We start from the raw sequence: 13,637 nt of genomic DNA, 5'->3' as shown, positions 1-13,637 counted from the left end.
TGTGAACATGGATGGCTTTTACCCCTAAAGGGTATATGATCAACATGGACATTTTATATTTCTTCAAAACCTGCTTGGTTTAGGTTTGTTGGATCCATAGCTTGACAGATATAGAACAGACTAAGGAAACATGCTAGTTGTGTTCAGCTATATTTTCAAGTTTTAAAAATAATCTTAAAAATTCTTTTAATTTGTGCGATTTTGTCTCTGTTTTTGAATGGGGAAAAGGTTCTGAGAGTTTAAAAGTTCTGAAAACTGCTATCGGAGTGAGTATCATTCTCTAGACTGCTCTGGGTCAACCTGCTGACAACTCAAAAGCATTCATTCAAAATCCAGTGACAGGGATCTTGTCTGTACTCTATTCAAAACATTGTTTTCTGTTCTTGCCAATGGTTTATTCTAGATAATGCATTCCCGTCCAGGGAGATCTGAATACCCCACAAGTGCAGAGTCATCCTGCAATGAGATATTTTACCCCTAACTGCTAAAAGTCACCCCCTCAGCAGAGGCAATTTTGGCTAAATACTCAGCAAACTCACTCCTTTCCAGAGTGTTTGGTGCATGAAAGCTGCACAGCGCAAGATGGGGAACCCAGTTCTCAGCTTCTTAGTGTTGCATTTTGTTGCCTTCATCATCGGGGAAGATGAGTTGCCAGGCTGGAGATTTGGCTTTTCTGAGCCATCTGCAGGGAAAATGTAATGACTGCACCTCTACCTTGAACTCTGCAATGTGCCCACAAAAACCAGCATAGTCATGAGGAAAATAACACAACTATGCCCAGCAGTAACTGAGGATTAGGGCACACCATGCCAGCTACCTGCTTTCTGTCCCTGAATATACCATTTCACTTCTTTTCATCTCCAAAATTGGGGTAACGGTACTCATCTACACTTCTAAAGTGTTTTCAGGCTTAGGGCCAAATAGCTTTTTTAAGAATGATTTATTTTTATCTCTGTCACCACAACCACATTTGCGCATGAGGGATACCATGCACTCATAGCCTTGGGCTGCTGGTAGTTCGTGCTTTGTGATCCTAGGTTGCCAAGTAGACTGTGTTCAGAGATGTAAGGAATCCTTGCTGTACTTGTCATGTAGCAATCTTGCCCAGCATTCAAAATATTTTCTCAACTTAAAAAAATTCTTAGGGATTTCCCACTGAAACTCAAAGGCAGCCATATATTTTATTTATTTTATTACAAGGCATGTAAGTAAAAACTTGCATATCTGAAAAAAGATATTAGATAGAAAACAGTAATAAAATTAACATTATTCTTTTAAGAAACTTGGTAATAAATACATTTCCCCTCAACATTAAAATGCTTGTTATTTTGCACAACAATAAATACAGCATAGCTCTGGCATAGAGAAAGACCAAGGCTGGATACAAGTCCATGTGGTTTCTTAAAAAAGCTTAGGTGATTTATAAAGGTTTGGCATCCTGCACTTGATGCATTTTGATACAACTTGCACTTTAATTTTAATTTTACTATGATTTTTAAACAGTCCCATAATATGAAAATATGAGAGGAAAATTTGTTTGATTATAGGATTTTTCTTTTAAATGTTTTCAAAGTGAGAGATGTGTAAATTCATTAAAACCAATCCTTGAAAAAAAAAAAAAAAAGGTGTCTTGGTGGCTATTCTACAAAAATGCAGATTTTTCAGCTGTGGGTGCTCAAGCCTGACCAGCCAACTGGCAAAGGACCAATCCCCAGTCAGTTCATCAATTCTTTACACAGTTTTAAAACAGAAATAATAATAACAAGGAGAAAGAGTAAAGACTGTAGTATTCACTTCCCAAGTCATGACGGTTTGAGGTTCTTACACTACTATCCAAAGGTGAGAGGAGAAACAACAGGTATATTCCAGAACACTTCCCAGCATAACTTTGGGTCATTCTGGTCTATACTTTTCTTTTAAAACTACCAACAAGAAAAGAAAGAGAGATATTTCCATGCACTGTGCTGTTCTTATGCCAGCACGTATCATTACAATCACAACTGTGAACCTAAGTCACTTTGATAGTCCAATCTAATATAGATTGATTGATTGTCCCATGACATAGTTAGATAATGTCCACAAAATGCCACAAGCTCTGGCAGAGTCCAGCGTTCTTAAAGTACCGATAGGTCATGGCAAGACTTGGACTTGAGTTTGAAGGCCATATTCTTGTTGTTCTTGGCAACTATTTTGCCCCAAAACCGCCTGGCTTTCTTGGGGATGCTCTCTCTTCGTTTCTGGTACGCCAGTCGCTTCTCATTCTTTTCCTTGCTGTCCCTGCGGAGCCGGACTTGCCGCACGATGCCTTCAAACAGCTCTTTCACATTGTGCTGCACGGCTGCTGAGGTCTCGATGAACTTGCAGTCAAATACGACAGCACAGGCTCGTCCCTCTGCAAAATTGCAAGGTTGATATGTCACGAGGCGTCATGAGCAGGGGGGAGGCAAAGCAGCCACAGACTGCCACGTGCAGGGAGCCAAAGCCACCGGGGGAATTCCTCAAGCCTAATATAGGCACAGATAAGTCTTTAATCACCTGATGCTGCCTGCTAGCCCATGCTCTGTGTCACATTCCCTGCCCAGCAAGGGGGGGTGAATCCTTTCCTGGAAAAGCCCAGTCCCCGCTGTCAGCTATGGAGGGAGCTGGGGCTGACTGACTCATGCTGAGACACTGAAGGCTGAGAGGTCAGCCATGACTCAAAAAGACCTGGTCATCTTACGTGCAGACTCCCTCAAGTCACATTAAAGGGTGATGACAGCACCCTCCATGCGCACAGCACAGCCCTCATCCCCATAGGAGGCAGAGCCCAGCCTCCTCCATGGGTCATGGGTGTAAACCAGGCCCTTGGAACAGCAGCAACTTTGGTGTGAACAGACACTTGCACAAAACCCTTAAATAAAGCCAGAACTATGCTTATGGCTTTAGACGTACATCTGAAATCATAGTTCTTATCCTTAATTACATGAACCTAAGCTAAACTTGACAGCTGTCTTTCACACACAAGCCAATTTATTCTGTCTTCTGGCTTGCCGTGAACTCATCACCAGGATGACTAAAATGACATGAATGCACCTGCCATCTTTCAGAAGATTTTTCAAGTGGGTGAAAGAGGAATAAGAAGGCAAATAGGCGTCCCTGGGCTCCTGATGTACTCCTCAGTTCAAACTCTTCACTTGGGGCAACTTTGACAGGGGCCAGAGGAACTGTGCACATCCCCAGTGGGGGAAAAAAAAAACAAAAAAAAAAATGTCTAGATCAATTGGGAGATAGAAGAGCAGAACAGCTGCAGAGAGAAGAAAATGCCAAGCAGAGGAACCTATGTTTCTGATGGGCCAAGATGAGATCACCTAATGCATTGCTGTGTGCTATGTTCTGTCACCTAAGCCTCAAGGAAGACTCTCCAAGAAGATATTTTGCTGACTGCAAACCTTGAGAGCCAGCAGCAGCTTTCCCAGCAGTCTTTCTATTCCTATTTATGGGCTTAGGGCTCCACAGGCTTTGGGAGAGTGGTACAGGTTGGTTATTCTTTTGCCTGCAGCAGAGGGAGGGCTGGTTTAGCATCCCAAAGCAAGGCAGTAGGAGACCTCTCCTGAAAGGCTGCACAGTCCCTGCCCAGACTAGCAAAATGAAGGGTGAGAGGGAATTTTAATTCATCAGGGAACTGGTTAAATGAAGGGATAATCTTTGGCAGCAGAATAAAGGGGGCTAAAGTCGTTATGCATAAATATGTATTGGAAATCCAAAGGGTTTCCAGCTACCAGAGGAATCACATACTGCAGTGGTCTTACACTAGGAGCTGGAAGGGAAGAAAGTCAAGCTGCTTTTATGACGGTACTTAATAAATTTACGAAAGGGATTATCTGATATGTAACGTCATTACCAAGGGAGGCTTAAGGACCTGGCAGACCCCTCCCAGTCCTCTGCCCTCTGTTCCAGTCCTCTGCTGTTTTATTGCTCTTTTATTGCCCAGTCCTGATCACAGTGTACTCCCTCAGCCAGAGCTCTGCATTTCGTTCAAAAGCTACTAGATGACTCTTTAACGTTTATGTCATTTTTATCCTCATCATTTTCCTTACCTGCCACTGAAACTTCGCGGCACCTGACAAGGTCACTTTTGTTGCCAACCAAAATAATGGGGATGTCTTCTTTCTGACGTGCCCTGCGGAGCTCTATTCTGAGTTCAGAGGCCTTCTCAAAGCTCGCCCGGTCTGTGATGGAGTAGACAATCAAGTACGCGTCTCCCACTTGCATGCAGTGGTCTCGAATCCATTCTCCCTCACGCTGTTCAAATGAAACAGTCAGACATCGTTATGGCCAGAACAGATTTTACTTAGAAAGTATAACGTTAGAGAATCCAAATACATTCCTGCTGTAACTGTAATAGGTATGGTTTGAATCACAGTTATACTAAAAGTAATTCCTATGCGGTGATGGTATGAATACTTCACCACAAGGGAGGGCAAAACTTGCCCCAAATAATTCATTGTGCTGGCTTTAGACTGGAATGAACATGGTCTGGAAAATGGCTTGAATGTTTTGTTTTATCATTAAAAAAATAAAGAAGGCTTGCACTTCTCAGGCTCACACTGCAGAACCATTAGGCATGCTTGGCTTTGTGCGGGGGTGGGGTTAATCCTATATTTTCCCTGATGTTGAAGTATGGAAAACACCTACTTTCTTTCCCAAAAGATACCTACTTTTGATACTAGCATTCACTCATATGCACTTTTCTTTTGGCATTTGGCTAGAATAAATAAAAGTACCTTATTATCCCACATGTCGAGCAGTATAATAGTTGCACTTTCCCCATCCACCATCAGGGTTCTTTCATACGTGTCTTCTGGAAAGAAAAACAGAAATGTTTGAAATATATTTTTTTGTGGCATCATGTACATTGCAAAAACCCAAGTAGTTAAATATGTATAATTTGTTCACAGTTCCTGTTATTGAGCCAAATTTTATGCTGGCTCGCAGTTCCTTCCTCATTTCTATCAGCACTGAACCTGCCCTCTGTTCATTACTGGTTGTCTTACTTTCCATGATATATGAAGGAGGCTGAAAGATCAGGAAACGAAATGTTCATTATTTTGGCTGATATTCTCTTTATCTTATGTGGGAGAGAGAAAATAGAACCAGTGGAAGAAATAACCAAAGGCTGAACATGTGCCCCATGGGAGCAGCAGAGTCCAGCAAGGCTGAGTAATGGAAAATATTTGCTTTTGCTTTAGCAGGGACAGTTTACGGGTGAACAGTCACTGCTGCTGAGAGCAATACAGCTAACAGCCTACCAAGCAATGAGGACAGGGTTTTGTGAGACAAGAGCTGTTGAGTTTTAGAGAGGCTGAGACTTCTGCTGCGTCCTAGTTCTCTCCCATTTCATGGTTTCCCACATTACCTTTGATGTCAAAAAGCAAAGGAATCAACAAACCACAGAAGTTCAGTTATTTTGTACTGAGGCCACAAAAATTCATACCTAGATTATAAATGCCACGTGACAAAGTTCTGCTTAGATCTGGGGGGGCAGATATTCCCACTCATAATTTCGATCAACCCTTGCTGTGAAATCTCAATCTATCTTCTTCTTCAAATACTGATCTTCCTTCTTTCCCCCAAACCTGGGGGCATTTGGATGAGCAATATGGGGTTTGGACCCATCTCTAGTCTTGCTTTGATGGTCAGTGAAAAATGCCAGGCTTTGGGCTTCTGAGCAAACCACGCCTCTCACTGCAGTGTTTAAGGGGTCTGTCCCAACCATGCTTGTAGATAGAACTATGTCTTAACCCTTGCCTCATAAAACTTCTGCTGGGCATTAATGGACTGAACTTTCCCCTAAATCATAATCAGAGCCTTTCCTCAAAGCCAGGAATCTACATCCATGCAAAAGAGTGAGCCAAAAATATTACACATTTTAAATAAAATCAAAAAGAGCCCAGGCTTGACACAGCTTAAAATGGAGAGATTAAAAACACAAAGCTGATCAAGAGGCACAGTTTCCCTTGCAGGCCCAATAGGATGACACTTGTGTTCGTGAGTTAGATTGATCTTACAGTCAGTTGCAAAGCCAGTCCATAAAAGTAGCTGTATTCCCTCTGTGAGGTGGCTACCCTGAAACCATCCCCTCTTGTAACAGTATTTCCAGTTCACAAGCTAAAGTTTGGAGAATAGTTTCTTCAACTGATTAAGCATCTGCATGGGAACAAGCTCCATATATACCAGAGGACAACATCCAGAGGACTCCTTCTCCATTCTGTTACACATGGAGAGGCTACAAATACATAATCACACTCCTTGAAAATATTATGCCCAAATGGTCATATTCAGCACTGATTTGCACCTTGGTCAATCCTAAGGGAGTTCCATAGGACATAAAACACACTGAAAGTGAGCAATTAGTTCATCTCATGCTTATTTCAAAGCTGACGCTAAAAAGGGAGAGAAATACAACAACAGAAAGTGTTCTGATACCTCAGAAGAGCTGGACTTGGTTACCCTCCAAGCAATATTGCTGGGAGTGCGAAGGAAAGAAGAAACCATGCAGCTTTGCATGGAGGAGAAGGAAACCGTCTGACAAGGGTGTGCAAAGTAAATCAGCTGCCTTTTCTGACTGCTCGCCCCAGGGTCCTACTCTAGTTTGCTGGTGTAGCACTAGGAAACCTTTTATCAGAGATACTCTAAGCTGAGGAGCTGGTGGGATTACAGGAAAAGTCAGTGGGAGAAGCTGAAGGCAAAGCACACCTGAATAACTGATTCAGAGTGACTGCACCGCGGGGAACTTACTTCAAACCCCGAAGGCACAAAGATCTGTGCCCCCAGTCTGGGAGACCAAGCAAGGAAAACGTGGGTCCAACCTTCCTGATGCTGGGCTGTGTTAAAGCCTGGGTAAAGCCTCTCCTAACCGGAGAGGTAAAGACACAAAAAGCTGTCCTGCCTGTGCTTCACTGAGGACTGGAAGAGAAGCCCAGAAACTCTCTGCACTAGCACTGGCACCATCGCACCCAGGGAGTACAGGCAGGAGAGGGAAGGGGTATGTGAGAGATGAGGAGAGTCCTACATACTGGTGAGTAAAACCAGCCGGCAACCTGCGTGTCCTCCCAAGGTGACAGCGTCTGCCTCCTTACAGCCACAGCAGATTTCTGCTGCAGCACAACCCTTCCACATCAACATCTCACACACAACATAGCTCAGGGCTTAGTGCCACAGCTTCACCTTCTGCATGATCTGATCTTTGGGATTAAAGGACGTTTCACAACCCTAACTAAAGCAGGAGACGGTAGCAAGGGGGAAGGGTCAAAGAAAGCCCTACGGCTTGTGCCTTTTTCCCCATTTGGGCAACGGGAATTTTCCTACACTGGTGAAGGACCTTTGTCTTTTTTAACCCTGGGGAAACCCATGCCAGGCAAGTAACATGAAATGAGGAGAAGATATCTTTTACTCAAATTCCATACAGCCTACGCTGAGGTAATGTGTTTATACAGAAAGGCTGAGATGACTTCTAATGGCAAATATTTTGGAGGTAATTGAAGGATTCAGCTTATTATTTCTTAGCATTTCATTCTTGTAGATCACGAGGACCTTCAGTTGTTTTCTCTCCCCCATAGAAAGCTGGAGTCAGCCCCACGGAGCCAGTGGTGACTGAAATGTTGGACCAGCATGAAAGCTGAACCAGCCTCCTGTGTAGCATCATCACAGGCAGGAATGAGGCAGCTTCCAGTAGGTATTTTGAAATGAAATAGCATGAGAATCTGAATTGTCCTTTTTCAGAGGCTTTTCATCATTGTAAGTATCTTACTCATCTTATTTTGTTTTCTTGTTTTCTTAAGACAAATGCATGTGTTGAATCAGTTTTGATGATTAAATCCAAATGTTTGTTACCTCAATTTTTTATTAAATGGGCTCTCTGATTTTCTGTGCCAATTACTACTGTCAGGGCTGATTGCAAGCAAACACAAACACCCCAGGGCATAACAACCTACCTCCCAGCACCTCACAGTCGCTGTCGATGCTGTCATGCACTCCCGCAAAGATGTTGGCTAGTGAGGACTTGCCTACACTCTGCTCCCCGATCAGGACCACCCGGTAGCAATTGCTGCCAGACTCAGAGGAGATCACGGAGTCAGACGACTCCGAGGACCAGCTCCTTCTGTAGTATTCATCAGGACTGATGGTGTATCGCTTCTGCGGGTTGTACTCGTTGGAGTCTTTCTGGACCAGCAGATTCTTTCCATCAGCAGGGATGCTCCATCGCTGCTGCTGCTGCTGCAGACTGTTGTTGTGGGTGCGACGCATGGTAACGTTGTTGAGGGTCATTTTTTACCCCTAGTGAGAAATAGGAAAATCACAAATGTTACCCACAAAACATTTAGAAACGCATTAACACCTCTTATTAACTTCAAGGCAGCATGTCCTGCTCTTCTATAGGGTTCTAGCATACAACAAAATAAAAATGAGACTTTCTGCATTCTTTCGTAGTTGCTGGTACACAAAAAAATATTTCTAGTTAGTGAGTCAGAGCCTTTTTCTTAGGGATGATACCACCCTCACATGCGAAATCCTATCTTTGTTTAGCCTTCACAAGCTCATGGCTGTGCTAGGTGCAGCCCAGCCCTGGAGAGAGTGAGGCATTGCTGCATCCCAGGAGAAGAAAGAAGGGGCAGCGTTCACCAGAGCTGTCCTACATGGGAGCTGCATCCCTGCTGAGAGGCAGCCTACAGTACAGGCAGCACCTACAGGTACTGCTGCCCGTCCTTTGTGCTTAACTGCGGGCAAACAGAGGCACCGGTCCCAGTTGCCTCCAACTCCCAGTGCAGCTGGGTGTACAGCATCTTTCACATTGTCACAGTTAAGAGCTGAAACTTTTGGGAAAGCAATAAGGCATCACTGGCTGCATGCTTAGACAATCCTGATATGAGAAAAGAGGCATGCAAGCAAGTCTTGCTATGATGGGATGAATTTGGGTCTCCTCTACGGCTGGGTAAACAAAGAATGACTCTGCTTCAGACAGTGGCTTTTTGGCTGGTAAAAGGGAGGACACAGTGAAGACCAACAGCTTTTCTGAGGAGGTACAGGTTCTAGCCGCTACAGGAGGTAGTGCTGGGAGAAAAAGCTCCTAAATTTACAGATACTAAATCAACAGCTTCATTTACTGCACAATCAGCTAGATGGGTTAGCTCTTCTTATCTAAGCATGGCTCTTAATTACATTTTACTCAGCAAACTCTATTTTGCCTTGCTTGGAGGCAGAGGACAGGGATGTCATTCTCACGGGCCAGCAGCTACCATTTTTAGGAAAGTTACTTTGATGCATTCCAGTTCCCAAAGTGACAGTTATTTAGACACTTTGCTTTTTGCCATATATCTGATGTTTCTCAGCCCTCTTCTCTGTATTAGTAATTAGGGTAACTGTCCATAAAATGTACCCAACCACTTTCAAACCTGAGTAATAGGTGGTCAACAAAAAAAGTACAGAATCACATCAAAGCAACACATACAAATTGCTATTCCTCTTCACACAAAACTGCCTGAAAACTTCTTAGGATAAATGCACAGCACGACATAGAACAAATATACAGAAAAAGCACACTCTATCTGAACTTATTACCGCATACGCAATATTTTCTCTCTGATGCACAGTACTTAGTGGCAAAATGAGATCATTTGCCTCATCTTAGTCACAGTGACTTTTGTCAGCAAGAAATACATCTAACTCAAAATCATGCACCAAGCAAAGACTGCTTTACAAACAAAATCAAATATTTACCGTGGTTGGATTTTAAAATGCATTTTTCCTTGCCGAAAAGACCAGATGAGAAAAGCCAGCTACAATTCAGTCAAACAACAGAGCCTAACTCACAACTTGCAATAAACAGTCACACACTAAACAGTCGCAAACATGAACATTTTACAATTTCACCCCTAACAAATCATCATCCTTCATTAAGCAAAGTCAAACGAGTCCCTGTCGCACACTGTGTTCCAAGTTCAAACTCATTTTGACAGCCCACACTGCAGTTAGCTGCCTGGGTCTCTAGCATCGACAGCAAAAGACTGCATCCGAACCAGTGCTGCCTTACTTCTGCCCGGCTCCTCCAGGCAGCCGGCTCCCTTGCTTGCGCTGCCCTTCTCTCTCGGTGGGGTGCGGTACGCTGAGCTGCTCGGCCGAAGTAAATCCTCTCCTGCTTTGGGGCTGCCTCTTTAATTCTTTCTCAGCAAACCTGGTTTATATTAAGCCCATCTGATCAGAGACAGGGCTTTTCCGTGACGTGGTTGGCCTTTCCATACAACAGCCAGCCCCCAGCTGGGAGGAAACAGACAGGCAGAAGAGCAAAAACTTGCAAACAATCTCAAAAGACTTACTCAAAATCATATGATTGTCTTAATATTGCCAGTAAAATAAACACATTTGGTACTTGCATGATGAAAACAGGAAAGTGGAAAAAACCAAACTAATATGTCGTTTCGCCTCACTCAGTTTTTCATTCAAACATTATCAAAATTAATGATGTTTAAAAAATGACATGAGTTTATTAATACAGAAAATGCTGTAAATGTATTATGTTCTCTGCCTGCAAAATGGACTTAATCCCCTGCTAGGCAAAACATTTCTTTGGAATAAAATATCTGAATGTTATTTTGGAATTATCCTAAAAATGGGAATACTACTCTGTTTTTTAAAAAAATTAAAACCTAACATATACAATCCTATTTTTCACTGTCAGCCTCCAAGTGACTGCACCCAGTTTCCTGTACTGCATAATCAGCTCTCACTTCTGCTGCAACCTTTTACTAACAAGGGCTTGAAAAAACATCCAACCACAAATTCAGCGTTACTCCAGCTGGTTGGTGGCAAACATGCGTCAGAACACACAAAGTCTGCACAAAGTGAGAGTAACACAGTACTGATTCCGTCCGCAGCCCACTAGGAAAGGTGAATATATAGTGTACATGCCACAAACCCAGGGTCTGCTCCTTAAATTTTTATAATCTCATAACTCATTGGCAGAAGAAATTTTGCCACAAGCAAAAAAAAAATCCAAACCTGTAACATGTGCCGCCGGGTGACACTTCTAACAACATATGCAAAATGCTTCTTGATGAACAGATAAAGAGTAATAAACTTTCACAGAACTACTCAGTAGGGGTACCACAAGTTATATAAAAGCATATGGAAACTCTGTAGTCAGCCTTCAATTATCCAGATTCTGGATTAACTATGATGAGCTCAAAATCAAGCTCCTACAGCTTTTCTTTATATTTACAATCATCTCCTAGTTACTCTATCAGCCCCTGAAACCAGAAGGTGGTTAATTCTTATCTTGTATGTAGAAAGTCTGAACAACTTCACTGCTGAGCAGGGGCAAGAATATAGCTTTTCATGTGCCCATTTTGAGAAAATTACGGGCAAGCAAGTCTTTAACTGACAACAAACCTTTAGTAAAGGGAGTGGCGATACGCAGAAAAGAATATCTGTTGCTATGATTGCAGCCTAGCACTTATTTTACATTCCTCCACTGTAAAATTGATTGTTTGTCCCCTGAAAAAAACAGAACTTTACAAAATTCTTCAGTTGAAATCTGCTTACTTTTTTTTTCCCTTTTGGCTTTATTGCATTCCTGTGTCTTTCGTGAAGATTTTCAGGGCCCTTCTGAGCCCATTCTCAAGTTTAAAGAGCCAAGAGCATTTCCCAAAGTAATACGGTCTCATCAGTTTACATGGAAATTATTCAGATCTACCGAGGGGAGAATTGGACAAAAATATGTCCTGATTTTCCTTCACCTGCATCTCACTGCTTGGCAGCAGCTGAACTGGCCCCAAGGCCTGCATCTCCAGCTCACCCGTCCCTTACACAGCAGGCTCCGAGCCTCTGCTGCTGCGTGATAAGCCCAAAGAGCACAAAGCGGCACGTCCCTCTGCGTAGGCTGTACAGAGCGGCTGTTAATACTCACGGTACAAAATGCAACAACATCTCTGGTGGGGAAGGTTTATGGCATGGCCAGCGGTTTGCGAGAAGACTTTTGCTGTCGGCACACTCAGCGCCACTTCTGAAGTTGCTCATTTTTTTGAAATGTGCTAGAAATCACGAAGGTGAGTGAGTGGCTGGAGAACTGTGCTCTGCACCTTGGGTTCACTTTACTCTCTTTAAGTGGTCTGTAATTTGTCACCAAGAGTGAAAAAACAGAACCTGTCCACTGCAGGACTGGAGAGATTTATGGCCAGATTGATCTCAGCAGAACCGCAGCCTCTAACGTCTCACCCACATGTTTAACTTATATCATAGTAGAAAGCACAGACAGCAGAAATAAACCAAAGTCAGAAAAACCTTTATGTTTAGTTATGGTTAGTGTTAGATCAGGAATTGCTAGACATCGTCTTCCATGTCCTCTTCATAAAATTCAAGGCAGCCAAAGACAACACAGCTCTTCATCGACCACACAATACATCTCTTCTATAAAGCCATCCATAAGCATTGTCCCAACCGTGGCATGAAGTGCTTGCACTTGGGAAACTCGCACGTGTGTTTTCCTTTGTACTGCCTTTTCTGAGCCTATTCTGGTTTTCCAGCTGGACAATTAACTCTCCAGATCCCGTTCTGTACTACCGTCTGCCTCCACATGATGAAGAGCTCATGTTCCTCCAGGAATGCCATCAGCACTCATGAATTTCAGTCACTATATCTGTGGGGAAAACTTTTTTTTTTTTTTTTTTTAAGCTGGGGAGAGGTGCAGCATTTTCAGCCTCCTGGTACTTACTTACAAGGGAAAACAACATGGAACATATGAACCGAGACCTTCTCAATAGGGCTGACTATCGGCTTGAATTTCCAAATGTAATCCCATAGACTGATGGAGGCTGATGCCGTCCTGGACTGCTCAGCACTGTCGCACTCTTCACTGGTCAACATTGCTGCAATTCAAACTGCCTGAGACACAGGCACAAGATGGGACAAACCATAAGACCAGGTGCTGTTTTAACACACAAAAGTGCTCAGATGTTACTGCCTGGTGCAATATTAAAACTCAGAGCGATTGCTTTTGACCCGTCTTATCCATTCTCTGCTTCAATAATCACGTCTTAAAGGAATGTTGCTTGCAGCCAGGATGAAGTAAACGTCGCAGAGTAACAGCTCTGCAATCCTTCTCCAGCCAGTTACAATTAGACCAGGTGATGCCCCAAGCAATTAGGCAGAATTTTTCAATTGGATATAAAACAGCAGTACTTTTTAGCTGACACTTGATTAGCCTTTTTGTATTTATGTATATGAAGGCAAAAGTAGTTCCTCAAATCACCTTCTGGCATGGGGGTTGTGCATAGAGAGGCCCTTAATCAACCTGGAGGAGGAGGGAAATGCAAGGGGGAAAAAACTCCAAAAAAGCAGGAAAAACAAAATTCAGATTTATTTTAACAGAAATTGAATGCAGAGTGTCTGAAAGAGCACTTTCTCTATATACATTTAGTAGAAGAGTATGTCTTCATTTTTCCCCTCAGAGGACCTCACTCAGTAGGCTGTGTTCCCAACAGTTAGCTGCCTGTAACGGCAATGCATGAAGCCCACCGCCTTCCTTTCCTCCACACCATTGCGGCATTTCACAGTTTGCTCTGCTTCTCACATCCACCAGTGCTCCCTGGCCCTTGGCAGGTCTT

The 13,637-nt window shown here is 43.1% G+C and overlaps 1 protein-coding gene across 3 annotated transcripts; it reads right to left on the bottom strand.

Annotated features, from left to right (window-relative positions):
- Nucleotides 1-1,175: 1,175 nt before the first annotated feature.
- GEM (GTP binding protein overexpressed in skeletal muscle) lies at nucleotides 1,176-10,179 on the bottom strand. 3 transcript variants are annotated; one of them, XM_082321600.1, is made up of 5 exons: nucleotides 10,070-10,179; nucleotides 7,974-8,316; nucleotides 4,764-4,840; nucleotides 4,077-4,281; nucleotides 1,176-2,392 (listed from the first exon to the last, which is right to left on the bottom strand). In XM_082321600.1, the coding sequence occupies exons 2-5, from the start codon at nucleotides 8,305-8,307 to the stop codon at nucleotides 2,115-2,117; spliced, it is 894 nt and encodes a 297-aa protein (XP_082177726.1). In that variant the 5' UTR covers nucleotides 8,308-8,316; nucleotides 10,070-10,179; the 3' UTR covers nucleotides 1,176-2,114. The 3 variants fall into 3 exon arrangements, with proteins under 3 accessions (XP_082177726.1, XP_082177728.1, XP_082177727.1); XM_082321602.1 differs by having other exon boundaries at nucleotides 4,764-4,837; XM_082321601.1 differs by lacking the exon at nucleotides 10,070-10,179 and adding an exon at nucleotides 9,757-9,863.
- Between the last annotated feature and the right edge of the window lie 3,458 nt (nucleotides 10,180-13,637).

This window comes from Platalea leucorodia, assembly GCF_965183815.1.
Source record: "Platalea leucorodia genome assembly, chromosome: 1".
Taxonomy (NCBI): Eukaryota; Metazoa; Chordata; class Aves; order Pelecaniformes; family Threskiornithidae; genus Platalea; species Platalea leucorodia.
The sequence above is the reverse complement of the archived record's forward strand: the minus strand, read 5'-3'. Positions and strand labels throughout refer to the sequence as shown.

Coding starts and splice junctions, on each gene's coding strand:
- GEM (XM_082321600.1), bottom strand. CDS start 8,307: ATGACCCTCAACAACGTTACCATGCGTCGCACCCACAACAACAGTCTG. Junction 4,282..4,763: donor TCGACATGTGGGATAATAAG/GTACTTTTATTT, acceptor TCATTTGAACAG/CGTGAGGGAGAATGGATTCG. Junction 2,393..4,076: donor CCGCGAAGTTTCAGTGGCAG/GTAAGGAAAATG, acceptor GCAATTTTGCAG/AGGGACGAGCCTGTGCTGTC.